The sequence below is a fragment of the Erythrolamprus reginae genome, chromosome 11, assembly GCF_031021105.1.
Source record: "Erythrolamprus reginae isolate rEryReg1 chromosome 11, rEryReg1.hap1, whole genome shotgun sequence".
In the NCBI taxonomy this organism is placed as follows: Eukaryota; Metazoa; Chordata; class Lepidosauria; order Squamata; family Dipsadidae; genus Erythrolamprus; species Erythrolamprus reginae.
This window is the reverse complement of record NC_091960.1, coordinates 5,243,587-5,271,500: the sequence shown is the minus strand read 5'-3', so window position 1 is coordinate 5,271,500 and position 27,914 is coordinate 5,243,587. Positions and strand designations below refer to the sequence as shown.

The 27,914-nt window shown below is 42.3% G+C and overlaps 2 protein-coding genes across 3 annotated transcripts in view; one reads left to right on the top strand and one right to left on the bottom strand.

The window, feature by feature from the left end:
• The window catches only part of CNFN (cornifelin), a 131,682-nt gene continuing 103,768 nt past the window's right edge, over window positions 1-27,914 (bottom strand). The window contains exons 2-5 of one of the 2 annotated variants that reach the window (XM_070763772.1): window positions 14,249-14,387; window positions 3,388-3,518; window positions 2,476-2,612; window positions 1-1,041 (exon numbers count right to left, since the gene is read on the bottom strand). In XM_070763772.1, the coding sequence (XP_070619873.1) occupies window positions 955-1,041; window positions 2,476-2,612; window positions 3,388-3,511 (348 nt within the window). In that variant the 5' untranslated portion in view covers window positions 3,512-3,518; window positions 14,249-14,387 and the 3' untranslated portion in view covers window positions 1-954. Of the gene's footprint in view, window positions 1,042-2,475; window positions 2,613-3,387; window positions 3,519-10,821; window positions 10,930-14,248; window positions 14,388-27,914 lie in introns of those variants that run through there. The other variant, XM_070763771.1, reaches the window with a different exon arrangement.
• LOC139174323 (cGMP-specific 3',5'-cyclic phosphodiesterase alpha-like) overlaps window positions 27,674-27,914 on the top strand; it is a 79,312-nt gene continuing 79,071 nt past the window's right edge. The window contains exon 1 of the mRNA XM_070764620.1: window positions 27,674-27,730. Coding sequence (XP_070620721.1) covers window positions 27,674-27,730 — 57 coding nt within the window. The remainder of the gene's footprint in view (window positions 27,731-27,914) is intronic.

The window sequence follows — 27,914 nt, the reverse complement described above, 5'->3', positions numbered from 1 at the left end:
TCTTAGATCAGGATTTATTAGGACATAGATTTTAAAATGGAAATGACAGAGGGAATAAACATTAAAAAATTCTGTTTATTGAATCTTCCTGCGAGAGGCTAACTCTTTTGTTAGCACCAAGAGACAGCTGCATTCAGAATCTAGTTTAATCTAAGGTCTCTCCAACCTTAGCAACTTTAAGACTTGTTGACGTCAACTCCCAGAATTCCCCAGCCTGCATGGAAGAATTCTGAGAGTTGAAGTCCACAAGTCTTAAAAGTTATCAAGTTTGAAAACCTCTGTTTTAGGACAATCAGATCTGCTCTGCAAGATTCTGGATCACCAGAACAGTAGATGACACCAAAGAGAGAAAGAAAGCAACTTTTAGGACAGGGGTCCCCAACCTTAGCAACTTTAAGACTTGTGGACTTCAACTCCCAGAGTTCCTCAGTTTTAAGACCTGCGGACATCAACTCCCTCAGCTGAGGAACTCTGGGAATTGAAGTCCACAAGCCTTAAAGGTCTCCAACCTTGACAACTTTAAGATTTGTGGACTTCAGTTCTCAGAGTTCCTCGGTTTTTAAGACCTGCAGACCTCAATTCCCTCAGCTGAGGAACTCTGGGGGGTTGAAGTCCACAAGTCTTAAAATTGCCAAGGTTGGAGACCCATGTTCTATAAGATAAGTATGACTTTGTAATTATATCTAATTCCTTATGAGATATAAAACAAATTTCTCCTTTTGTGTTTTTCAGTTTTACATACATACATACATGCATACATACATACGTGTGTGTGTGTGTGTGTGTAGGTTGCTGTATACTCTTTTTTGCAGGATTTTGCATTGTGCACTTTCAAACTCTAGTCAACACAGAGGTAGGAAAATGAATCCCGTTGTAATCTTCTGCCCTCGACTCAATTCTTCAACTCTCCCTTTGCATTCTCCAGAGCGAGACTGGCCACCCCTTTTGGTCTTCTCAGTTCCTGTTCAGCTCTCTGGCCATCTGACAGAGGCCACACAGTGGACAGCAGGCCATGACCACCCAGTCTTCACAGATAGACCCCTGAGTGGATAACAAAGGCCTGGGTTAAATTGGGAAGTCAGTGAGGAGGCTGGACCTCATGGTGAGAATTAATAGCAATAGCAGTTTTAGAAGTCTTTAAGAAGATGTTGGACAACCGTCTGTCTGAAGTAGTGTAGGGTTTTCTGCCTAAGCAGGGGGCTGGACTAGAAGACCTTGAAGGTCCCTTCCAACTCTGTTATTATTATCATTAGCAATAACATTTAGACCAGTGATGGTGGCCCTTTTTTCCACAGGTGCCAAAAGTACCATTGTGCTTGAATGGGTGCCAACACCCATAATTCAATGCCTGGGAAGGGTGAAAATGGCCTCCCCCTTCCCCTGGAGGCCCTCTGGAGGCTAGAAATGGCCCGTTTCCTGACTTCTGGTGGGCCCAGTAGACCCGTTTTTCACCCTCCCCAGGCTCTAGAGCAGTGATGGCGAACCTTTTTTTCCTCGGGGGCTGAAAGAGAGTGGACGTGCACTACTGCACATGCACAAATGCCCACACCCACAATTCAATGCGTGGGGAGGCAAAAACAGCTTCCCCCACCTCCCGGAGGCCCTCTGGAGGTTGGAAATGGCCTGTTCCCCAGTTTCTGATGAGCCCATTAGGCTCAGGTTTCACCCTCCCCAGGCTCCAAAAGCTTCCCTGGAGTCGGGGGAGGATAAAAACTCCCTCCCCCATCCCTCTGGAGGCTCTCTGGAAGCCAAAAACCTATGTGAGCCAAAAATCAGCTGGCAGGCATAGAGATGCACGTTGGAGCTGAGCTAGGGCAATGGCTCGTGTCCCAGCAAATATGTCTTTGCATGCCACCTGTGGCATCCATGTCATAGGTTCGCCATCACTGCTCTAGAGGCTTTCCTGCCCTCCCCTATTCCTCCAGAGGCCCTCTGTAAGCCAAAAACGCCCACCCATACCCTCCATTTGAGCTGAAAACCAACTGGCCAGCATGCCCATGCATGTTGGAGCTGAGCTAGAGCAATGGCTTGGGTGAAAAATGGCCCAACTGCAAGTTGGAATAATAATAATAATAATAATAATAATAATAATAATAATAATAACAACAACAATAATAATAACAATAATAATAACAACAATAACAACAACAACAACAATAATAATAATAATTTATTAGATTTGTATGCTGTCCCTCTCCACAGATCCATTTCTGGCCTCTAGAGGGCCTCTGGAGCCTAGGGAGACCGTTTTCATCCTCCTCGAGGCTCAAGGAAAGCCTCTGGAGCCCACGGAAGGCAAAAACGCCACCCATTCCAAGAGGCCGGCTAGGCCACGCCCATCATGGCCACGCCCACCCAGCAACCTGGCAAAGAACCTCTTGCTAAAAATTTTGGAAGCCCACCCCTGGTCCCATCCGGTCACACACCCAACTCAATTGGCATTTTTTAAAAAAAAATTGACGCTCCTCCTTTTACCTCAATTTGGTATTTTCCACGCACTCCTGTCCGGAGGGCGATCATAGACCCCGGCAAAAATGGAAGGCAGCAGGTTTCCCCGGCTTGTTCCGAGACCCGGCAGGCAAGGACGCAGGGTATAAAAGTGGCACAAAGACCTGGAGGGAAAGGAAAGTGTTCGGAAACTTCAAATTGTCCAAAATGCTGCCGCACAAGTGGTATTGGGCCTCCCGAGGCATGCCCATCTCTCAACATCACTCCGTGGACTGCACTGGCTGCCGATTGATTTCCGGACACAATTCAAAGTGTTGGTTATGACCTATAAAACCCTACATGGCATAGGACCAGATTATCTCCAAGACCGCCTTCTGCCACACAAATCCCAGCGTCCGGTGAGGTTCCACAGAGTTTGTCTTCTCAGGGTCCCGTCAACCAGGCAATGTCAGCTGGCGGGGCCTAGGGGAGGAGCCTTCTCTGTGGAGGCCCCGGCCCTCTGGAACCAGGTCCCACCAGAGATTCGCACTGCCTCCACCCTCCTTGCTTTCTGAAAAAGATTGAAGACTCATCTTTGCTGCCAGGCCTGGGGCCATTAGTAGTGTTGGGCAAACCGAACTCGCAAAAGGAGGCGGGGAATCTCACGATGGGATTCCAGGGGCGGAGCTTTGACGTCACAGAGACTTCTTCCTGGTGCGTGGCTTTATTCCAGCTGGCCAGGAAGAAGTCTCTGTGTCGTCAAAGCTCCGCCCCCAGAATCCCATCATGGGATTCCCCACCTCCTTTTGCTTACAGCGCTGCTGCAGCGTCCTTTTCCGTAAAAATAAAAATAAAACGGAGACCCCTGGTGCTTTCTTTTCCCTTGTAGACCCAAGCCACAATAGATTCCGCCCCCCCTCCGCCATCGCCTTTGCTTCCCCAAATGCCTCCATGACTCACAGATGCCTAGGTCAGAACAACAGTCGCACAGCTCCGAATTCCAGCTTCCTTGATTATTGAACGTGTAGTTGGTGCCTGCAGTTTGTGGCTGACTGTCAATGATCACCTCCGATTGATAGGCCATGTTAACCCTAGGAAGGAAAGATGTTAGTACTATGTACAAAACTGGTGGGTTTGCAGTATATAAACAAGGTAACAATGAATGTTTGTTTGTATTGAAGGAGTATAGCTTTAAGAGGTAGAGCTGCAAATGGCCATGAGAGGGAGCCAGAAAGCTTAGAAACATAGAAGACTGGTGGCAGAAAAAGATCTCATGGCCCATCTAGCCAGGTGGGTTTTACGAGCTCAGCTAAATTCCACAAACGGTTCACCATCACCGGCTTATGACATGGCACCTAATCAGGTGTGCTGCGGTTATCTGACTCGAAAGGGATGGTGAGCAGGAGAAAATGGAAGGGTGGAGCTACATCCTGAACACCATTTCTTTGTTATCAAGAGTTTTGGTCATGCAACACTGATAAGTTTTGAGTTTCTGCTAACAACTTCTCCTTTCACTGACCTCTACCCAAAATAAGAGCCAATGTGAAACAACAGCGAAGGGGCTGGGCTAAAGAGACCCAGATTCTACTCCACCTACAATCCATACGAGTGAGCGATCCAGATAGTCCTCAACTTAACAATGGTTCATTTAGTGGCCACAACACTGGGGGGGAAAAGTGACCGATGGCCGTTTTTCAAGCTTCTGACCATTGGAGCATTTCCCACAGTGACATGATCAAAATCTAGACAGCTTGGCAATTGGTTCACATTTACGACGCTCTGATTATAGCGATAATATTTAGACTTATTACTGCTTCATGGTGCTTTACAGCTGTCTCTAAGCGGTTGACCAAATCAGCCTCTTGCCCCCAACAATGTGGGTCCTCATTTGACCCACCTCGGAAGGATGGAAGGCTGAGCCAACCTTGAGCCAGGAGGAAGGAAGTAAAAAAAGGAAGGAAAGATGGAAGGAAAAATAGGAAGGAAGGAAAGGGAAGACACTAAGGAAGAGGAGGAAGGAGAGAGGAAAGAAGGGAAGGGAGGAAGGGAGGAAGGGAGGAAGGGAGGAAGGGAGGAAGGGAGGAAGGAAGGAAGGAAGGAAGGAAGGAAGGAAGGGCAATAGCACATATACCTCTTCCTAGTGGTTTTGCAGTCCTCTCTAAGTGGTTTACAGAATCAGCCTCTTTTGCCCCCAACAATCTGGGTCCTCATTTGACCCACCTCAGAAGGACGGAAGGCTAAGTGAATCTTGAGCCGGTGGTGATATTTGAACTGCTGAACTACAGCTAGAGGTTCGCTGAAGTAGCCTGCAGTGCTGTGCTCTAACCACTGCGCCAGTCCGGAGGGGGGTCACGTGATCCCCGTTCGCGACCTTCTGACAAGCCAAGTCAAAGGGGAAGCCAGGTTCACTCAACAAAACATGTCGCTAATTTATAACCAACACTACGATTCGCTTTAATTACGGTGGCCAGAAAAGTCATCAAACGCATGGGATGAATGTTTCGCTTAGCAACGTAAATTTTTGGTGCTCAATTGTGATCCTAAGTTGAAGGTTACTTTATACTTAATAATAATAATAACAACAGAATTTGAAGGGACCTTGGAGGCCTTCTAGTCCAACCCCCTGCTTAGGCAGGAAACCCTACACTACTTCAGACAGATGGTTATGCAACATCTGCTTAAAAACTTCCAGTGTTGGAGCATTCACAACTTCCGGAGGCAAACTGTTCCATGGATTAATTGTTCTGACTGTCAGGAAAATTCTCCTGAGTTCTAAGTTGCTTCTCTCCTTGTTTAGCTTCCACCCATTGCTTCTTGTTCTACCCTCAGGTGCTTTGGAGAATAGGTTGACTCCTCCTTCTTTGTGGCAACTCTGAGATATTGGAAGGCTGCTGTCATAGAAACATAGAAGTCTGACGGCAGAAAAAGACCTCCTGGTCCATCTAGTCTGCCCTTATACTATTTCCTGTATTTGATCTTAGGATGGATCTATGTTTATCCCAGGCATGTTTAAATTTATTTACTGTGGATTTACCAACCACGTCTGCTGGGAGTTTGTTCCAAGCATCTACAGTGTTCCCTCGATTTTCGCGGGTTCAAACTTCGCAGAAAGTCTATACCACGGTTTTTCAAAAATATTAATTAAAAAATACTTTGTGGTTTCCCCCCCTATACCACGGTTTTTCCTGCCCGATGATGTCATGTATCATCACCAAACTTTCTTCGACCTTTAATAAATATTTTTTTTAATAAACTTTAATAAAGAAACATAGTGAGTAATAATCTAAATGGTTGCTAAGGGAATGGGAAATCGCAATTTAGGGGTTTAAAGTGTTAAGGGAAGGCTTGTGATATTGTCCATAGCCAAAAATAGTGTATTTACTTCCGCATCTCTACTTCGCGGAAATTCGACTTTCGCGGGCGGTCTTGGAACGCAACCCCAGCAAAAAGTGAGGGAACACTGTACTCCTCTTTCTGTCAAATAATATTTTCTCATACTGCTTCTGATCTTTCCCCCAACTAACCTCAGATTGTGCCCCCTTGTTCTTGGGTTCACTTTCCTATTAGAAACACTTCCTTCCTGAACCTTATTTAATCCTTTAACGTATTTAAATGTTTCAATTATGTCCCCCCTTTCCCTTCTGTCCTCCAGACTATACAGGTTGAGTTCATGAAGTCTTTCCTGATAAGTTTTTTTTTTTTAAATAATGAACAAACAAAACAAGACATACAGACAAACTTTCAGATATTAAAAAAACCGCACAAAATGAATTAGCTTAATACTTAATTCTGTTTCCATTGATTCATTCTTTTTCTTAAAGCTTAGTTCAATTCTTTTTTCTTTTCTATCCAACTATATAATTTTTCCCAAACTTTATAGTAGTCTTTATTTTGTTTATTCTGTAATCTGTATGTTAATTTGCTTAATTTAGCACAATCTAGCATTTTCCTAATCACCATTTCTTTCCTGATAGGTTTTATGCTTAAGACCTTCCACCATTTTTGTAGGCCATCTCTGGACCCCTTCAATTTTATCAATATCTTTTTGTAGGTGAGATCACACTATATTTAGCCTGTTGAGGAACTGGATTTCGCGATCCCAGTTTATTTCTTTAAGGTGCCAATGTTTGAATCAGGCCCCGCTGGCAAGCTTCAGGATTTCATAGAGAACTACAGTAGTTCTCTCCATGATCACCTACTGATCTCTACAGCATAGATCTCCGAGTAAATAAAAAAAAAACCCGCTCCGATCGTTTAATTTTTCCCCCTTTCTTTTCTTTTCTGGTTTGGTTGCTTTTTAAATTGCTGGCCGGTAACCTTGTTTTGGGAGAAGTGAATTCATGAAGATATATCTGTTATAGTAAGAGAAAACCCCAGGCTACAATAAACCAAGTTAGCCTCCAAGGTTCTGCTTGACTTTCATGAAGAGAGAGAGAGAGAGAGAAAAAGGCCCTATTGCAATCAATGGGAATTAAACATTTAACTGGGCTGCTCTGGGTTGCCTGCAATCGATGAGCTCAACATCCAATCCTAAAAACATTCAGTTGAAAGAAAATCCCATTGATTTCAAGGCGGCTCGCTTCTCGCTGGCACCTCGTCCTTCAGCGCCGCTGAGTTTTGTGGTGGTGTTATGGTTTTGCATTTGTAGTGCGGCTTCTTCTTCATGGCACAGACTGACATAAAGGCTACCCCCTGAAGTTTGCCTTCAGCTCCCAGTTCTATTTTTTTTTGGTTTTTAAGAAAACATGTTTTGCAGACTTCTAGGAAGCATAAAGCTTCTCTAAGTATGCCCATATTACTCCAACACTCCGCAGTCTGCATTGGTTGCCGATCAGTTTCCGGTCACAATTCAAAGTGTTGGTTATGACCTATAAAGCCCTTCATGGCACTGGACCAGAATATCTCCGAGACCGCCTCCTGCCGCACGAATCCCAGCGACCGGTTAGACCCCACAGAGTTGGCCTTCTTCGGGTCCCGTCGACTAAATAATGTCGTCTGGCAGGACCCAGGGGAAGAGCCTTCTCTGTGGTGGCTCCGACCCTCTGGAACCAGCTCCCCCCTGAGATTAGGATTGCCCCCACCCTCCTTGCCTTTCGTAAACTCCTTAAAACCCACCTCTGCCGTCAGGCATGGGGGAATTGAAACATCTCCCCCTTGCCCATGTTGTTTTGGTGTTTGATTGATTGTGTGCTTGTTTTTTATATATATTGGGGTTGCTTTTATGAATTGTTTAACCTAAAACTGTAATTAGATTGGTAATTATTAGATTTGTCACTATGTACTGTTTTTGCCATTGTTGTCAGCCGCCCCAAGTCTGCGGAGTGGGGCGGCATATAAATCCAATAAATCTAATCTAATCTAATAAAGAGGGGGTTTTTTTTCTCATTCTCTCTTGCTACCATATTCGGGAGCTTTGCCTATGATCCTTTTTTTCACAAATAAAACTTAGCCAGGTTGAATAATTTGTACTGTGTTCATCATACACTGGGCTGGGCTGGGCTGGGCTGGGCTGGACTAATAGAACTGGAAGCAATGGGCAGAAGTTGAACAAGAAGAGAAGCAACAGTGGAACAGCTTGCCTCCAGAAGTTGTGAATGCCCCAACACTGGAAGTTTTTAAGAAGATGTTGGATAACCATCTGTCTGAAGTAGTGTAGGGTTTCCTGCCTAAGCAGAGGATTGGACTAGGAGACCTCCAAGATCCCTTCCAACTCTGTTGTTATTATTTATGATAAACTAGACTAGACTAGAACCAGAACCTAGGGACCTTGGAGATGTTCTAGTGCAGTGATTTTCAACCTTTTTTGAGCCGCGGCACATTTTTTACATTTACAAAACCATGGGGCACATTGAGTGGGGATGGGGGGGGGGGGCAGCTAAAAAAAGTTTGGACCAAAAAATTCTCTCTCTCTCTCTTCCTCCCTTTTGCTCTATTTCTCCCTCCCTCCCTCTTTCTCTCTCTTTCTCTTTTTTCTCTCTCTCTCCTTCCCTTTCTTTCTCCCTTCCTTCCTCTTTGTTGCTCTTTCTCTCTCCCTCCCTCCCTCCCTCCCTCTATGTCTTTCTCTCTCCCACCTTCCCTCCCTCTCTCTCTCTCTTTCTTTCTCTTTCTCTCTTGTTCTCTTTCTCTCTCTCTTGTTCTTTCTTTTTCCCTCTCTTGCTTTATTTCTCTCTCTCTTTCTCTCTCTCTGTTTTCTTTCTCTCTCTCTTGCTTTCTTTCTCTCTCTCTTTCTTTCTTTCTCTCTCTCTTGTTTTCTTTCTCTCTCTGAGCTTCGCGGCACACCTGGCCATGTCTCACGGCACACTAGTGTGCCGCGGCACACTGGTTGAAAAACACTGTTCTAGTGGGTTAGAAAACCTTTTAATTTAACGGCTTGTGCACGTCGGCACTACTGGTTCTTAGAACCAGGCCGAACTGGGTGCAACCCACCATTGGTTCTGTACCAGGGATGGGTTCCTTACCTTTTGCTACCGGCGCATAATGTGACATTTTGCACGCATGCACACTTGTTACATTTGCATGCACACGTATGGCCCCATACATGATTTTACTTTTGCGCATGCTCAGGGGGACGGTTTTACTTCCGTGCGTGCTCACAGAGCCGAAAAACCGCCAAAAATTAGGGGGGGAAATATGGCGGCGTGCACAGACCAGCAGAGGCAACACCGGAGCTGTCGAGCCAAAATTACGACATTGGCGGGCCACTACTGGAGCACCAGCCCTGGACCGGACTAACAGAATAGATAATAGATAATAGAATTCTTTATTGGCCAAGTGTGATTGGACACACAAGGAATTCGGTGCATGTGCTCTTGGTGTACATAAAAAGAAAGCTACATTTGTCAAGAATCATGGGGTGCAACACTTAATTGTAGGTAGGAACCCACCCCTGTTCTGTTTCCATATCATAAGATCAGGACCCGATGTGCTGCAGTGGTTAGAGTGCAGCACTGCAGGCTACTTCACCTAACTACTAGCTGTAGTTCAGTGGTTCAAATCTCACTACCGGCTCAAGGTTGACTCAGCCTTCCCTCCTTCTGAGGTGGGTCAAATGAGGACCCAGATTGTTGGGGGCAAGAGGCTGACTCTATAAACCTCTTAGAGAGGACTGTAGAAGCATTATGAAGCAGTATATAAGTCTAAATGCTATTGCTATTCTAATTGATTGATGGATTGATTGATTGAACAGAGGGTCAGACTAGAGGGCCTCTAAGGTTCCCTAGAACCGGGGTGGCACAGTGGTTAGAGTGCAGCACTGCAGGTTACTTCACCTAACTACTAGCTGTAGTTCAGTGGTTCAAATCTTCAGCTAACTGCTAGCTGTAGTTCAGCCGTTCAAATCTCACCATCGACTCAAGGTTGACTCAGCCTTCCATCCTACCAAGGTGGGTCAAATGAGGACCCAGATTGTTGGGGGCAAGAGGCTGATTCTGTAAACCGTTTAGAGAGGGCTGTAAAAGCACTATGTATAAGTCTAACTGCTATTGCTATAAATCAATCATCCATGTCATGATTAAAGATGGCTCCGCTGGAGTTCATTTGGACCCGTTTTTCTCCCAAAGAGAAGACTGAAGATTTGATTAACATCATGTTAACACCAGACCAACATTCAAATAAACAATACCCTAATCAAGGAATTGCAGTAAACAGTAAACAGTCCAACGAAAGGACTTCTAAGACTATTCCCATCAACACGACAGGCAAGCCACTAAAATATAAACTGAGCGCATCCTAGCACTGATGATGTACCCTAGTTGGGTAATGAAACGTCTGGAAGAAAACTATCAAGCTCAGAAAGCACACAGTACCCCTCAAGAAGATTTAAGGCACTCAACTCGTTCTCTGTCACCTAGAGCCCAGGTGGCACAGTGGTTAGAGTGCAGCACTGCAGACTACTTCACCTAACTGCTAGCTGTAGTTCAGCAGTTCAAATCTCACCAGCCTTCCATCCTTCCGAGGGGGGTGGGTGTCAAATGAGGACCCAGATTGTAGGGGGCAATATGCCGATTCTGTAAACTGCTTAGAGAGTGCTGTAAAACACTACAAATCAGTATATAAGTCTAACGGCTATTGCTATTGCTATCCTTTCATTCTTCTCTTCACAATGGATCCACCTCTTCCTTGTTCTTCTTTCTACTATTAACTTACTCCAAAAAGAAAAAAATATATTACGTGCTGTTTCTAGTTTCTTTTAACAAAATAAAACTACAAATCACCCAGCCCAATTTATGAGTTGCGAACAAAACACACAATTCTAGAAAGGTAGCACTAAAGTAGCCTCAAAGGTTTTTTCAACTCCTACTTTTTCAACTACTACTACTACTCCTACTACTTCCCACTTCATAAAACCAACTTGCCATCAACGGAGGATTTGCAAACGGTTCCACAAGGGCTTACCTGTATTTTTTAAATAAACCCACCAAAACCACCAATTTTCCTGTTGACCAGCAGTCTGGAAGGCAAGAAACTCAGTTCCGTCAATGGCTATCTGTTATATAGACTTCATTTGCAAGGGCGGGGAAGGCTGGAGGGGCTGTGCTCAAAAGGAGTTGATAGGGAAACATGAATAAATCAGGTGGGGCAACTAGGAGGTAAATGGAAGCCCAAGACTTTTTTGTTAAACAAGAGTTGAGGGATATGTTTTACAAAGAGGCAATGTTGATTTTTCAGAGAAAGAACATAGACAAACTTATAACAGTTTGTTTAAGTGACTGTTCAAAGATGCAATGACCCTGGGGGGGAAAATTGACTTATGACCATTTTTCACTTACAATCTTTAGATTAGATTAGATTAGATTTATTGGATTTATATGCCGCCCCTCTCCGCAGACTCGGGGTGGCTCACAACAATGGCAAAAACAGTACATAGTAATAAATCTAATATTTAACAATCTAAATTCCCGCTACCCATGGTCACGTGATCAAAATTCCACTGGTTCATACTTATGACGGTTGCAGAATCCCAGGATCGTGCAATTCCCTATTTACGACTGTCTGCAAAGTAATGAATATTTTTGTTGAATGAAAGTTTGAGGGGTTTTACACTGTTTATATTGTTTGTGTGCTTCCCAGAGTCTGAAAGGAGTTGGGCGGCTTATAAATATAAATTTAAAATTAAATTAAATTAAATTAAATTAAATTAAATTAAATTAAATTAAATTAAATTAAATTAAATTAAATTAAATTAAATTAAATTAAATTAAATTAAATTAAATTAAATTAAATTAAATTAAATTAAATTAAATTAAATTAAATTAAATTAAATTAAATTAAATTAAATTAAATTAAATTAAATTAAATTAAATTAAATTAAATTAATCAAACTAAATGGGTTGGGTTGGGTTGGGTTGGGTTGGGTTAAGTTAAGTTAAGTTAAGTTAAGTTAAGTTAAGTTAAGTTAAGTTAAACTACAGTGGTACCTCTACTGGAGAAGCCAGGTCCTAATGGCTTTCCGGAAGACCGGTAGGGTGGAGATAATGCGGATCTCTGGAGGCAGTTGGTTCCAAAGGGTCGGAGCCACCACAGAGAAGGTTCTTCCCCGAGGTCCCGCCAGCCGATGGGACCTGGAGAAGGCCAACTCTGTAGGCCCTTACTGGCTGCAGCGAGGTACTTACTTTCCCTGCAGTTTCGCATCACAACCGAAGTGCGCATTTTACACTTCTGTCGCGATGCCAACCGCTCCTGTCACATCGCTCAAAACACCCGCAAAATGACACTCTGCGCATGCACAGAAGCCTTTGTGCACGCACAGAGGGGTTCTTTGCAATCCGCAGCAACTGGAGGAGTGGTTTGGGATCGTGGACTGCCAATCATCTGCCACTTTGGCAAGCAGCGGTAAATTTCTGTACTGGTTCTAAAAAACCGGTCCCAACTGGCAGCAACCCACCACTAGTCTACGGTTATTGTGGTTTCTTCTTGTCAAATTACACAAAAATACCTCCAACACAATCATATACAGTAATGGGAATATTGGTATTACGGTTTATTGTATTTAAATGTTTGCCCTGAGCTGCATATTCTGTAGCGGTAGGTAAATATTTATCTAGGCAAACCTTCCTTTCTTTTTTTTTTTCCATTGCTAAACTTTCTGGACTTTGGACCGTCAACTTATGTGGTTGATTGATCAGTGACAAATGGTGTTTATTCAGGGATGCAGAGAGCAAACATTAAAAAGTGAAGATATTGCGGATTAACCCGACCTAATTTTCTAGATTTGCCTAACGCAGAGAGCCATAAATAGCTGCAGGCTGAGCTGGCTTAATATTTATTTATTTATTTATTTATTTATTTATTCATTCATTCATTCATTCATTCATTCATTCATTCATTCATTCATTTAGTTTGATTGTTTGTTTGTTTGTTTGTTTGTTTATTAGATTTGTATGCCGCCCTTCTCCGTAGACTCGGGGCGGCTCACAACAGTGATAAAGAACAATATGTATTGACAAATCTAATAATTTAAAATCTAAAATAGCAATTGTACATTTAAAAAATCTAAAAACAAGGAACCCCAATAACCCCAATATAAAAAACATACATACAGTCATATCATGCACTAAAACTACATAGGCAGGGGGAGATGTCTCAGTTCCCCCACGCTTGACGACAGAGGTGGGTTTTGAGGAGTTTAGGAAAGGCAAGGAGGGTAGGGGCAGTTCTAATCTCTGGAGGGAGCTGATTCCAGAGGGTCGGAGCCACCACAGAGAAGGCTCTTCCCCTGGGTCCCGCCAGATGACATTGTTTAGTTGACGGGACCTGGAGAAGGCCAACTCTGTGGGACCTGACCGGTCGCTGGGATTCGTGCGGCAGAAGGCGGTCTCGCAGGTATCCTGGTCCGGTGCCATGAAGGGTTTTATAGGTAATAACCAACACTTTGAATTGTGACCGGAAACTGATCGGCAACCAATGCAGACTGCGGAGTGTTGGAGTAACATGGGCATATTTGGAAAAGCCCAGGATTGCTCTCGCGGCTGCGTTCTGCACGATCTGAAGTTTCCGAATATTCTTCAAAGGTAGCCCCATGTAGAGAGCGTTACAGTAGTCGAGCCTCGAGGTGATGAGGGCATGAGTGACTGTGAGCAACGACCCCTGGTCCAAATAGGGCCGCAACTGGTGCACCAGGCGAATGCCCCAAGCATCAACTAAAGGAATTCTTACTTAAGCTTTGCGTCCATTAAGCCTGCAACTCTCATTGGTCCTTAGCCAATGTCCCTGATAGTATGTCCCACAGTGTGATATTAAAAAACTTTGCAGCCCGTCACTGGGTAAGTGGTATTTGGTAATAAGGCCACACTTGGAATACTGCATGCAATTTTGGTCGCCACGATGTAAAATAGATGTTGAGACTCTAGAAAGAGTGCAGAGAAGAGCAACAAAGATTATTAGTATATTTTGATGCTTGGCTGCATAGCTAGAGGTATAACAAGCAAGAAGAGGGAGATTGTGATCCCCTTATATAGAGCGCTGGTGAGACCACATTTGGAATACTGTGTTCAGTTCTGGAGACCTCACCTACAAAAAGATATTGACAAAATCGAACGGGTCCAAAGACGGGCTACAAGAATGGTGGAAGGTCTTAAGCATAAAACGTATCAGGAAAGACTTCATGAACTCAATCTGTAGAGTCTGGAGGACAGAAGGAAAAGGGGGGACATGATCGAAACATTGAAATATGTTAAAGGGTTAAATAAGGTCCAGGAGGGAAGTGTTTTTAATAGGAAAGTGAACACAAGAACAATCTGAAGTTAGTTGGGCGAACCTGGGCAAACGCCCCCCTTGCCACTTGTCTATTTTTCGGAAGACACCCATTTCCCCCTCTCCTTACTTTTATTGCTGACCTGCTTTGCCTTCCAGAAGTCTTCCATGCTGTAAAACATTCCGCCTATATTTGTTTGTTCCTCCTCCGTTTGTAAAATTTATTGGCCTTCCATCTTGGCACAGGATAACGCTGGCAGGCTTACGAACTTTAAAAAAAAAAAAAAGAGGAAGAAGAAGATAAAATCGATGCAAAACCTGAAAGGCACACCAAGAATTCCAGCGCCTGGTCAGGCCCCACAGAATTGGCCTTCTCCAGGTCTCGTCAACTAAACAAGGTCGTTTGGCGGGGCCTAGGGGAAGAGCCTTCTCTGTGGTGGCCCTGGCCCTCTGGAATCAGCTCCCACCATCCTCTCCTTTCGTAAGAACTTGAACTTGAAAATGCACCTATGTCGGCAAGCCTGAGGTCACTGGACCCCAGCCTTTGTCCAGTATATGTTTTGAATGTGACCGTATGGATAATAATAATAATAATAATAATAATAATAATAATAATAATAATAATTTATTGGATTTGTATGCTGCCTCTCTCCAAGGACTCGGAGCGGCTCACAACAAATGTTTTGAATGTGACAGTATGGATAATAATAATAATAATAATAATAATAATAATAATAATTTATTGGATTTGTATGCTGCCTCTCTTTGAGGACTCAGAGCGGCTCACAACAACAATACACAATATACAAATCTAATGTTAAAAAACAATATAAAACCCTTATTATAAAAAGCAATCGCACAACCTAACAGACCATACATAAAAAAACATAGTAACTAAGGGGTATATCAGTTTCCCCAAGCCTGGCGACATAGGTGGGTTTTCAAGAGCTTTCGAAAGGCAAGGAGGGTGGGGGTAGTCCTAATCTCCGGGGGGAGTTGATTCCAGAGGGCTGGGGCTGCCACAGAGAAGGCTCTTCCCCTGAGTCCCACCAGATGGCATTGTTTAGTCGACGGGACCCGGAGAAGGCCAATGCGACTGTTTGTTTTTTAAATGACTAGTTTTAAGACAATTTTTAAAGTAATTATTCTATTAATTGGCTTAGAAATGTTTTATATTGTATCTTTTTATTGAAATGTTGTGAACTGCCCTGAATCCATGGAGCGGGGCGGCATATAAGTCCAAATGAATGAATGAATGAATGAATGAATGAATGAATGAATGAATGAATGAATGAATGAATGAACGAATAAACAAACAAACAAACAAATAAAGGCATCAATAAAATACGGTAATTATTATTACGATTGTACAGTGTTCCCTTGACTTTCGCGGGGAATGCGTTCCAAGACCGCCCGCGAAAGTCAAATTTCCGCGAAGTGGAGATGCGGAAGTAATTACACTATTTTTGGCTACGAACAGTATCACAGGACATCCCCTAACACTTTAAACCCCTCGATTGCAATTTCCCATTCCCTTAACAACCTTTAGATTATTACTACCCATTATTACTGGTATTCCCCATTGAAGAAGATACTTAACGATCCTGATATTTATTAGCATAATTATTTATTAACAATAATTTGTCAATGATGTATGACATCACGGACGAGAAAAACTGTGGTGTAGAAAAAAAACCCCTGCGAAGTATTTTTTAATTAATATTTTTCGAAAACCTGCAGTATAGACTTTTCTCGAATGCTGGACCCGCGAAAGTCAAGGGAACACTGTAATTGATACAGTAAAATAAAACCCCAAAACAGTAAAATAAAACCCCAAAAATGGGTGAGCAGTGTGGTCGGGCATTAGGAAAAGCAAGTAGGATGCTTGGCTGCGTAACTAGAGGTATAACAAGCAGGAAAAAGGAGATTGTGATCCCCTTATATAGAGCGCTGGTGAGACCACATTTGGAATACTGTGTTCAGTTCTGGAGACCTCACCTACAAAAAGATATTGACAAAATTGAAGGGGTCCAAAGACGGGCTACAAGAATGGTGGAAGGTCTTAAGCATAAAACGTATCAGGAAAGACTTCATGAACTCAATCTGTAGAGTCTGGAGGACAGAAGGAAAAGGGGGGGACATGATCGAAACATTTAAATATGTTAAAGGGTTAAATAAGGTTCAGGAGGGAAGTGTTTTTAGTAGGAAAGTGAACACAAGAACAAAGTGACACAATCTGAAGTTAGTTGGGGGAAAGATCAAAAGCAACGTGAGAAAATATTATATCACTGAAAGAGTAGTAGATCCTTGGAACAAACTTCCAGCAGACGTGGTTGGTAAATCCACAGGAACTGAATTTAAACATGCCTGGGATAAACATATATCCATTGTAAGATAAAATACAGGAAATAGTATAAGGGCAGACTAGATGGACCAGGAGGTCTTTTTCTGCCGTCAGTCTTCTATGTTTCTATGTTTCTATACTTAACGATCCTGATATTTATTAGCATAATTATTTATTAACAATAATTTGTCAATGATGTATGACGTCAGGGGCGAGAAAAACTGTGGTGTAGAAAAATAAAACCTGCGAAGTATTTTTTAATTAATATTTTTCGAAAAACGCGGTATAGATTTTTCGCGAATGCTGGACCCGCGAAAGTCAAGGGAACACTGTAATCGTTACAGTAAAATAAAACCCCAAAACAGCTGTCAAGCACCCATCCCAGACTTTCTTTCTCCTTCTTTTTCATTGTGGCAAGAGAAGGCAGATGAGAAGTGTGTTTGTTTGTGTGTGTGTGTGTTGTGTGTGCATGCGTGCACAGCCCGTGTGATGGCATTGGTGAGAACCAGCCGCACGTCAAGCTGTCAAAGATACAGGAAAAAAGAGAGATAAATGAATTGCAGGGGCTCCAGCTCAAATAAATGAACTCGCTGCATTTCTGGGCAAAAGGGTTATGCGAGGCAGACGGAAGGAGCAGCGTTCCCTCCCCGTGGGGACCCCCCATTGGGCAGGGGGGCGAGGGGGGGGTGCCCGCCAGCCCATCTGACAACGGAAGAAGAATGGCGGATGAAATGAGCACAGATAGGCCTGATTGGGGAGGGGGGGAGGATGGGGACAGGAGGGGGGAGGGACGCTTAAGCCTGACATAGACAGGGAAAGAGATGGCTTGTTGGTATATTTGTCTTTTAGATGATTATTCTTTGTCAACAGACCCTGGTCTCGCTTGTTTCTTCGGGCTTGGCATCCTGGGGATCTGAGATTTGCTTCCCATGAAGGGGGAAGGTCCGTGGAGTAATTGAAACCTGGGCCTTAGTTTTGGCTCCTTTCGTTGATTGCTGAGAAGGAATGGAATAGGAGTAGGAGTAGGAGTAGGAGTAGAGTAGAGTAGAGTAGAGTAGAGTAGGGTAGGTTAGATAGGGTAGAGTAGAGTAGAGTAGAGTAGAGTGGAGTAGAGTGGAGTGGAGTAAATGGAAAATAGAAAATAATAATGGAATGAAGAATAGAATGGAATGGAATGGAATGGAATAGAATAGAGGAGAACAAATAGAAAATAGAATAGAATAATGGAATGAAGAATAGAGGAGAGGAGAGGAGAGTGGAGTAAATAGAAAATAATAATGGAATGAAGACTAGACTGGACTGGAATGGACTAGAATAGAATAGAATAGAATAGAGGAGAACAAATAGAAAATAGAATAGAATAATGGAACGAAGAATAGAGGAGAGTAGAATGGAGTAAATGGAAAATAATATTGGAATGAAGACTAGACTAGACTAGAATAGAATAGAATAAAGGAGAGGAGAGCAAATAGAAAATAGAATAGAATAATGGAATGAAGAATAAAGTGGAGTGGAGTAAATGGAAAATAATAATGGAATGAAGAATAGAATAGAATAGAATAGAATAGAGGAGAGCAAAGAGAAAATAGAATAGAATAATGGAATGAAGAATAGAGAAGAGTAGAATCGAATCCTTTATTGGCCAAGTGTGATTGGACACACAAGGAATTTGTCTTCAATCAGTGCGTAGAGTCTCGGCGTACATAAACAATACATTCATCTAGAATCATAACGTACAGCACTTAGTGATAGCCATCGGAAACTAAAAAAGCAATCAAATATACTGGGAAGCTAAGTAAAATAATATAAACCGTAAAGCTACAAGCAACAAGGTCAACATTCGGATGATTGGCACCTGGCACGTATTTGCCATGGTTGCAGCATCCTGAGGTCATGTGATCCCTGTTCTCAATCTTCCTGCTTCCGGCAAGCAAAGTCAGTTGGGGGGCAGGGGGAACCCAGATTCATTGAACGACAATGTGATTTATTTAACAACCACAGTAAATCACTCGCCTGTGACCAAAAACGTCATAAGACGGGGCCCAGCTTAAGAACTGCTTTGCTTAATAACTGAAATTCTGCTCTCAGTGATGGTTATACGTCAAGGGATCCCTGTGAATGACAATATTTGTAGCTCAGAGTTGAACTGGCAGGGACCTTTATTTATTTATTTATTTATTTATTTATTCATTTGTCCAATACACAAATACATAGGAAGAAAAATAGACATGTAGTAATATATATAAGGGTAAAAGTGAACTTAGAGGAGAGGATATATGAAAGAAAGAAAATATATATGATAAGTGAGAGAAAGGAAAGACAATTGGACAGGGGACGAAAGGCACTCCAGTGCACTTATGTACGCCCCTTACTGGCCTCTTAGGAACCTGGAGAGGTCAATCGTGGAGAGTCTAAGGGAGAAATGTTGGGGGTTAGGGGTTGACACAATTGAGTCCGGCAATGAGTTCCACGCTTCGATAACTCGATTGTTGAAATCATATTTTTTACAGTCAAGTTTGGAGCAGTTTGTATTAAGTTTGAATCTGTTGCGTGCTCTTGTGTTGTTGCGGTTGAAGCTGAAGTAGTCATTGACCGGTAGGACGCTGCAGCATATGATCTTGTGGGCAATACTCAAACCTTGGTGCTCTCTCTGGGCTTGGTTGTTTGCTTACAACCCCTTTCATGACTCAACTAGGTAATTACTCTGTGTGTCCTTCACCAAGTCAAATTCCTGATTCCGATATCTTGGCTTGCCATATCAGGGCGTCGATAGGCAATGCTTCTCCCAGCCATCCGGGCGGCTGAATTTGATTTATTCGAGAATAAAAGCCCAAGGAACGAATCACCGATTTCTTTGCTTTTAATGAATCTGGATTATTTTTATTTATTAAATTTTACCCGCTGCCTCCCCCCCTTTTTTTTGCCATCAGGTGAGACTCTAAAAATTACAGTGGTACCTCTTCCTACAAATGCCTCTACTTACAACCCTTTCTAAATAAGAAACAGGTGATTAAGATTTTTTTGCCTCTTCTCAAGAACCATTTTCCACTTACAAACCCGAGCCTCCGAAACTGTAACCGGAAAAACGGGGAGAAGCCTCCGTGGGGCCTCTCTAGGAATCTCCTGGGAGAAAACAGCCGGAAAAGGTGGGGAGAAGCCTCTGTGGGGCCTCTCTAGGAATCTCCTGGGAGGATACAGGGCCAAAAAAGGCAGGGAGAAGCCTCTGTGGGGCCTCTCTAGGAATCTCCTGGGAGGAAACAGGGCCAGAAAAAATGGGGAGAAGCCTCCGCTCTAGGAATCTCCTGGGAGGAAACGGCCTCCATCCTCCCTGTGATTTCCCCAATCGCACACATTATTTGTTTTTACATTGATTCCGATGGGGAAAATTGCTTCTTCTTATAAACTTTTCTACTTAAGAACCTGGTCATGGAATGAATTAATTTCGTAAGTAGAGGGACCACTGTACACAGTTTCTCTCTTCGACAATTGGGTGGACTCTGTTAATGCTCGGCTGTTTAACCTGCCTTCTTCCCCTCTTTCTCCATCAAATGTAAACTACTGGGACTCAAAAACGGGCAGGATCTTTGCTTTGAATCCAGCCCAGAAGAATTCAAGCGGAAAAATTGGGACGGTTTCTATGAACAGCCTTCTTCAATCCTTTTGGATGCTCATGTGAAGGAAGGGGTGGCGTCATCGTTTGTGATGTACCATACTTTTCGGACTATAAGATGCGCCTTTTTCATCCCTAAAAGAGGCCGAAAATTGGGGTGCATCCTATACTCCAAATGTAGCTTTTTCTAAGCTAATTTTTCCAACCCTAACAAGGTGCTAATGATCTTGCAGGATTTTTTCATTGCTATTACGAAGAAATTCTTTTTGCAGTCCTAAGTCTTTGCAGGCTTGTTTTCATTGCTGCTCCCTTCAAAAAAGGTTTTTTCAGCCCTAACAAGATGCTAACAATCTTCCTGGCTTGCAGGAATTCTTTTCATTGCTTCTCTGAAGAAGTTTTTTTTTTCCAGCCCTAAGTCTTTGCAGGCTTGTTTTCATTGCTGCTCCCTCCAAAAAAGTTTTTTTTCAGCCCTAACAAGATGCTAACAATCTTCCTGTCTTGCAGGAATGTTTTTCATTGCTATTCTGAAGAAGTATTTTCCCCGGCCCTAAGTCTTTGCAGGCTTGTTTTCATTGCTGCTCCCTCCAAAAAAGGTTTTTTCAGCCTTACCCAGGGGATAAAATGATGTGCTGAAGCTGAACAGACTAAGGATGCTAGCCAGAAGAATACCTAGTAGGTAGATTTTTTCCTCCTTTTTTCCTTAGGTGCGTCTTATACTCTGAAAAATACGGTAGTCTGTTCCCCCCCCCCCCAAAAAAAATATCCCGGTCCCTTTCTCCTCAGTCACCCCCTTTCCTCCTCTTTTCTAATTCCTCCCTACTCTCCCCCCCCAACTCTCCTTACCTCCCAGACTCCCCCATGCATGAAAAGATCCTTATTTAATTTAGTCGCCACGAAAATCGATTCTGCCATTCGATACAAAATAAGAATCAAGCAGATTAAGGGACGGAAATTAACTCTGAAAATATTTTTGATGGAGTGCCTTGTAGTCTCCCCGCCAAATGGAGTGCAAAGTGGAACAAATGACGGGCAGCTACTGCCGGCGACAGCAGCTTTCCATCTTCCCATTATCCACTAATGGGAAAGGTCCCGCTCTCAAGCCTTGGCCCACGGATTAATCACAACCCAGCCTTTATGAAGATTTATTTCTCCTTGCCGGCAGCCCGCGCGCGCTGGGATGAAGTCATAACGCTCGGGGGAGTGCGGGGCTCCTGAGAGGAGGAGGAGGAGGAGGAGGAGAGCGGAAGTGTTTAGAAAGAAAGAAGGAGAAGGAGAAGAAGAGGACCAGGCCAGGGGAGAGAAAGAAGAGGGTGGGAGGAGAGGTGTCATAGATGAATAAAGAAAAATAAATAAAGAGAAAGAAATGATAGCTAGGTAGATAAATAGAAGATAGGTAGGTAGGTAGATAGATAGATAGATAGATAGATAGATAGATAGATAGATAGATAGATGACATAGATGACAGATAGATGACAGATAGATAGATAGATAGATAGATAGATAGATAGATAGAAGATAGAGACAGAAGATAGAAAAAAGATAGATAGAAAGAAGATAGAAGATAGATAGATAGGTAGGTAGGTAGATAAGATGATAGATAGATAGATAGATAGAAGATAGACATAGAAGATAGATAGAAAAAAGATAGATAGAAAGAAGATAGAAGATAGATAGATAGATACATAGATGATAGATAAATAGATAGTTAGTTAGTTAGATAGATAGTTAGATAGATAGTTAGATAGATAGATAGATAGATAGAAGATAGATAGATAGAAGATAGACATAGAAGATAGATAGAAAAAAGATAGATAGATAGAAAGAAGATAGTAGATAGATAGATAGATAGATAGATAGAAGATAGATAGATGATAGATAGATAGATAGATAGAAGATAGATAGAAGATAGATAGATAGATAGATAGATAGATAGAAAGAAGATAGATAGATAAATGATAGATAGATAGTTAGATAGATAGATAGATAGATAGATAGATAGAAGATAGACATAGAAGATAGATAGAAAAAAGATAGATAATAGAAAGAAGATAGAAGATAGATAGATAGATAGATAGATAGATAGAAGATAGATAGATAGAAGATAGACATAGAAGATAGATAGAAAAAAGATAGATAATAGAAAGAAGATAGAAGATAGATAGATAGATAGATAGATAGAACATAGACATAGAAGATAGATAGAAAAAAGATAGATAGAAAGAAGATAGAAGATAGATAGATAGATAGATAGATAGATGATAGATAGATAGATGATAGATAGATAGATAGATAGATAGAAAGATAGATAGATAGAAGATAGAGAGAAGAGAGAGAGAGAGAAGATAGAGAGACAGAGATTATGATGATAAATAGATGATAGATATAGTTGAGGGTTCCTACCCAGTAAGTGAACTGGTTGTTAAATATATGTGAAGCTACCTCCATCCAAAATGTCCGGGTTTGGTGACACGTCTGCTTCCTCCACCTTGCCCTTCTTGTCTGCTCTGGCTGACCTCTCTGCTTCAGGTCCCAGAATTCTCCATTCACATGCGAGAGACCAGTTTAAGGGAAAGAGCATGGTTTGTGTTCAGGAAATGTATCTGCCAATTTCTTTATGGAGTCTTAGAGATTCTTTTAGTTTCTTTTTCTAAAGTTACAGCGGCTTTGAAAAAACAGCCACTCACGACTGATCCTCAGGCAATTGTCGTAGCATCCCTGTGGACAAGTATCCCAAATTTGGACACTTAGTATCATCTTTAGGAAGATTTCTATGTTCCAGGTTATGGGATCGCCATGGGAGATCTTCCCAGATAGCTTCTGTTCTGTCGGGCTCTCTGGTAGACTCCTCCCAAAAATTCACAGGTACAAATTTCAGACACCCACACGTTTGAAAATTCAAAACAATGTTCTTTATAATGAAAATTCACTTAAACTAAGCCCTCTTTTGGTATAGCAAAGAGCACTCGTCTCCAAACAAACTGGTAATTTGTACAAGTCCCTTAACAGTTCTGTAATACTTAGCTTGCAGCTGTGAGGCAATTCACAGTCCTTCTTTCACAAAGTGAAACACACTTTGCTCTGGTTTAGTTTCAAAGCGGGGGGAAATCAGCACACAAAAGGTCAAAGTCAGTAAAACAGTCAGGAAACACAACGATCAGATAATCCTCCACAATGGCCAAACCCACAGGCTGCTCTTTATAGCAGCCTCACTAATGACCACAGCCCCACCCAACCACAGGTGGCCTCATTTTCTTTGATAATAATCTCTCAGTTATTGCTGCCTATGCATCGCTCTCCGCATGCGTGGCTGTATCATTAACTCTTGTTCCGAATCCAAGGAGGAGCTAGATAATTGATCTCCTTCTGAGCTGTCTGCCACACTCTCCTCCTCCCTGTCACTCATGGCTTCTTGGTCAGAGGAGCCTTCATCATCAGATTCCACCGGGGAGCAAAACAGGCCTGCAGCATGTGGATGTCTCCCCCACATCCACAGTCCTTGGGGCAGGAGCTGGGCCAGAGCTAACCACAACAGCTTCTGACAAGCAATATTAAGGGTGAGGAGGGAAAGCCTGATTTGATTAACGACTGTGTGATTCACTTAACAACTGTGGAGGAAAAAAGGTGACAAAATCAGGCACGACACTTATTAACATAGCTTCTGCTCCATTAATCTCACACAACTAACCAGAGCATACAAAACTTTCGCCAGAGCAATCCTTGAATACAGCTTATCTGTCTGGAACCCACACCGCATTTCGGACATAAACACTCTAGAAAATGTCCAAAGATACTTTAGCAGAAGACCCTCCACTCCTCCACTCACAACAGAATACCCTATGCAACTAGACTCACAATCCTAGGTTTAGAAAACTTAGAACTATGTCGGCTTAAAGACAACCTAAGCATAGCCCATAAAATCATCTGCTACAATGTTCTTCCTGTCAAACACTACTGCAGCTTCAACCATAGTTCCCTCTAAGCTGAGCAGTGAGCAATCGCTCACTTAAAAATCATCATCAACTCAGAGTTTTCCAAACCTGCCCAGAAGCCGAGAGGGAAGGAGTGAGAGGGAAGGAGAGAGAGAGGAAGAGAGAGAAACAGATAGAAAAAAGAGAGGAAGGAAAAGAGAAAGAAAAAGAATGGGAGTAAGGAAGAGAGAAAGAAAATCAAAATCTAGTTTGAAACTAGCTCAACTATTTCAGTGGCATTTTGATATTGATAGAGTTGCCCTATTATGAGCTCACTGTTATAGACACACAGTACAGTATTTTATTTTGAAATTCTCTGAGGCAAAACAGGGTGGGTTTTTTATTTGTTTGTTTGTTTGTTTGTTTGTTTGTTTATTTATTATTTCTGTGCCGCCCAGTCCCGAAGGGACTGCTGCTCAGACACTATACTTTTCCGCCCACCCCCCCCAAAAAATTAGAGGGAACACTGGCTTCAACCACAAAAACACACGAGCACACAACAGATACAACCTTAATGTAAACTGCTCTAAACTCGACTGCAAGAAATACAACTTTAGTAACCAAGTGGTTGATGCATGGAATTCACTACCTTACTGTGTAGTATCATCACCTAACCTCCAAAACGTGACCCTTAGACTCTCCACTGTTGACCTCTCCCAATTCCTAAGAGGTCAGTAAGGGGCGTGCATAAGTGCACCAGTGTGCCTTCCGTCCCCTGTCCTAATGTTTCTCTTTTACTAATATCATTCATACAAACACCGATACATAGTTGACAAAATAATAAATAAATAAATAATAAACTGCCTTACTTAGCAAATGAAAATTCTTGCCCTGATTGCGGTTGTAAATCGCAGACTATCTATAGTTGAATTAGTTGCACTTTGAACTGAATAACAGAGTTAGAAGGGACCTTGGAGGTCTTCTAGTCTAACCCCCTGCTTAGGCAGGAAATCCTACACCACTTCAGACAAATAATTATCCAATCTCTTCTAGTGTTGGAGCATTTACAATTTCAGGGGCAAGTTGTTCCACAGATTAATTGTTCCAACTGTCATTTAATTTCTCCTTAGTTCTAAGTTGCTTCTCTCTTTGATTAGTTTCCACCCATTGCTTCTTATTCTATCCTCAGGTGCTTTGGAGAATATCTTCTTTGTGACAGCCCCTGAGTTATTGTGGAAGACTGCTATCATGTCTCCCCTGGTCCTTCTTTTCATTAAACTAGACATACCCAATTCCTGCAACCGTTCTTCATATGTTTTAGCCTCCAGTCCCCTAATCATCTTTGTTGCTGTTCTCTGCACTCTTTCTAAAGTCTCAACATCTTTTATCATTGTGGCGACCAAAACTGGATGCAGTATTCCAAGTGTGGCCAAATTACCAAATACCATTTACCCAGTGAAAGGCTGCAAAAATTTTTTTTACTACCATACTGTGGCCATGGCTTATTTGGTGGGTGTGGCTTGCCAGCCATGTGACCAGGAGGGAGTGGCTTGATGATCATATGATCGGGATGTGGCTTTAATGGTTATGTGACTGGCTTAAACTTGATTTCACTCATGGGAAGAGTTTGGCTAAGGGTTAAAGTGCCTGGCCTCTCCTCACCTTAAAGAGATCCAATTTCCCCATCTATTTACTATTATTATTACTATTATTATTACTATTATTACTATTATTATTATTATTATTATTATTATTATTAATTAGATTTGTATGCTCCCCCTCTCCGCAGACTCGGGGCGGCTCACAACAATAATAAAACAATGTGCAAAGAACAAATCTAATATTTAAAAAATATCTAAAAACCCATTATTTAAAAAACATACAACACAAGCATACCATACATAAAACTATATGTATTACTGTATAGTTATATTACTGAATATTCAAAATATACTCTTTAATTCTAGGTATATATGTCATATGTGTACATAGATATTACCCACAGGCACACAAAAATATAAACTGTATGTGTATGTACCCACACAGCTCTTCTAAAATTATACACATTCAGCCTCATTTAATGCCATTGGAAAAACAAACCCAGAGCCCAAAAGGGAAAAAAAGAAAAAAATTCAAAATCTTTCTACCAGTTCTGCATACCTGGCTGTACCTGTAGGAGCCCATCACTGCACTTACCAAAATGGTATTAACTCTTCACCTGTCCTTCACTTACCCGGCAGTCTCCCTTAGAGTAAAGGATGCTTGACTAAGGTAAGCCCTATACAATGTTCCCTCGATTTCCGCGGGGGATGCGTTCCGAGACCGCCCGCAAAAGTCGAATTTCCGCAAAGTAGAGATGTGGAAGTAAATACACCATTTTTGGCTATGGACAGGATCTGCATTGGCTGCCGATCAATTTCCGGTCACAATTCAAAGTGTTGGTTATGACCTTTAAAGCCCTTCATGGCACTGGACCAGAATATCTCCGAGACCACCTTCTGCCGCACGAATCCCAGCGACCAATTAGGTCCCACAGAGTGGGCCTTCTCAGGGTCCCCTCAACTAAACAATGTCGGTTGGCGGGCCCCAGGGGAAGAGCCTTCTCTGTGGTGGCCCCGACTCTCTGGAACCAACTCCCCCCAGAGATTAGAACTGCCCCTACTCTCCCTGCCTTTCGTAAACTCCTTAAAACCCACCTTTGTCGTCAGGCATGGGGGAACTGAATCATCTCCCCCGGGCATGTACAATTTATGCATGGTGTGTTTGTGTGTATGTTTGTTTAGTAAATGGTTTTTTTTAAATATTTTAAATTATATTTAGATTTGTCATGAATTATTGTATGCTGCTGTGAGCCGCCCCGAGTCTGTGGAGAGGGGCGGCATACAAATCTAAATAATAAATAAAATAATAAATAAAATAATCACAAGCCATCCTTTAACACTTTAAACCCCTAAATTACCATTTCCCATTCCCTTAACAACCATTTACTCACCATTATTACTGGTACTCACCATTGAATAAGACACTTAGTGATCCTGATATTTATAAACATAATTATTTATGAACAATAATTATTTTTTTTGTTATTTATTTGCAAAAATTATTAGTTTGCCGATGACATATGACTTCGTCGGGTGGGAAAAACCGTGGTATAGGGGGGGAAAACCGCGAAGTATTTTTTAATTCATATTTTTCGAAAAACCGTGGTATAGGCTATTCGCAAAGTTTGAACCCGCAAAAATCGAGGGAACACTGTAATAGCATTATTTACTGGTCTCAGATCTCTCTCTTTACTACCCTGTTTGATTTTTCTCTCCCTCCTGTAGCTGGGCCGAGTATCTCCCCACCTTTCTTTCCCCCTTTTAAGAACCTGTCTCTGGCAGGACTTCGGCTGATCAATGGTTTATTGCGAGCCGCTTGCTCTCTCTTCAATTTCCTATCCGTCTCTCAAATCCCGTCAGGATCAGAGAAACGGATGGATCTTTAAGCAGATCCTATAATGTGCCAGGTGTCTGGCAAGCTCTTTTTCCCTCGCTCTGTCATTTCTCTCCCTCCACCCTTGATCTAAGAACAACAGGCCATTTTTCTTGCCAGGGTTAGTCTATGTTTTACCTCTCTTGACAGATGGAAACTTAGAGAAGGGCTTTCATTTTTTCCCTTACTGGCCCATTTCTACTGGAAGGCTCCATAATGATGGAGGAGGAGGAGGAGGAGGAGGAGGAGGAGGAGGAAGAAGAGAAAGTTGAAGAGGTAGAGGAAGAAGGAAGAGGAGGAGGAGGAAGGAAGAAGAAGAAGGAGGAGGAGGAGGCGAAGAAAGAAGAAGAAGAAGAAGAGGAGGAGGAGGAAGAGAAAGTTGAAGAAGTAGAGGAAGAAGGAAGAGGAGGAGGAGGAAGAAGAAGAAGGAGGAGGAGGCGAAGAAAGAAGAAGAAGAAGA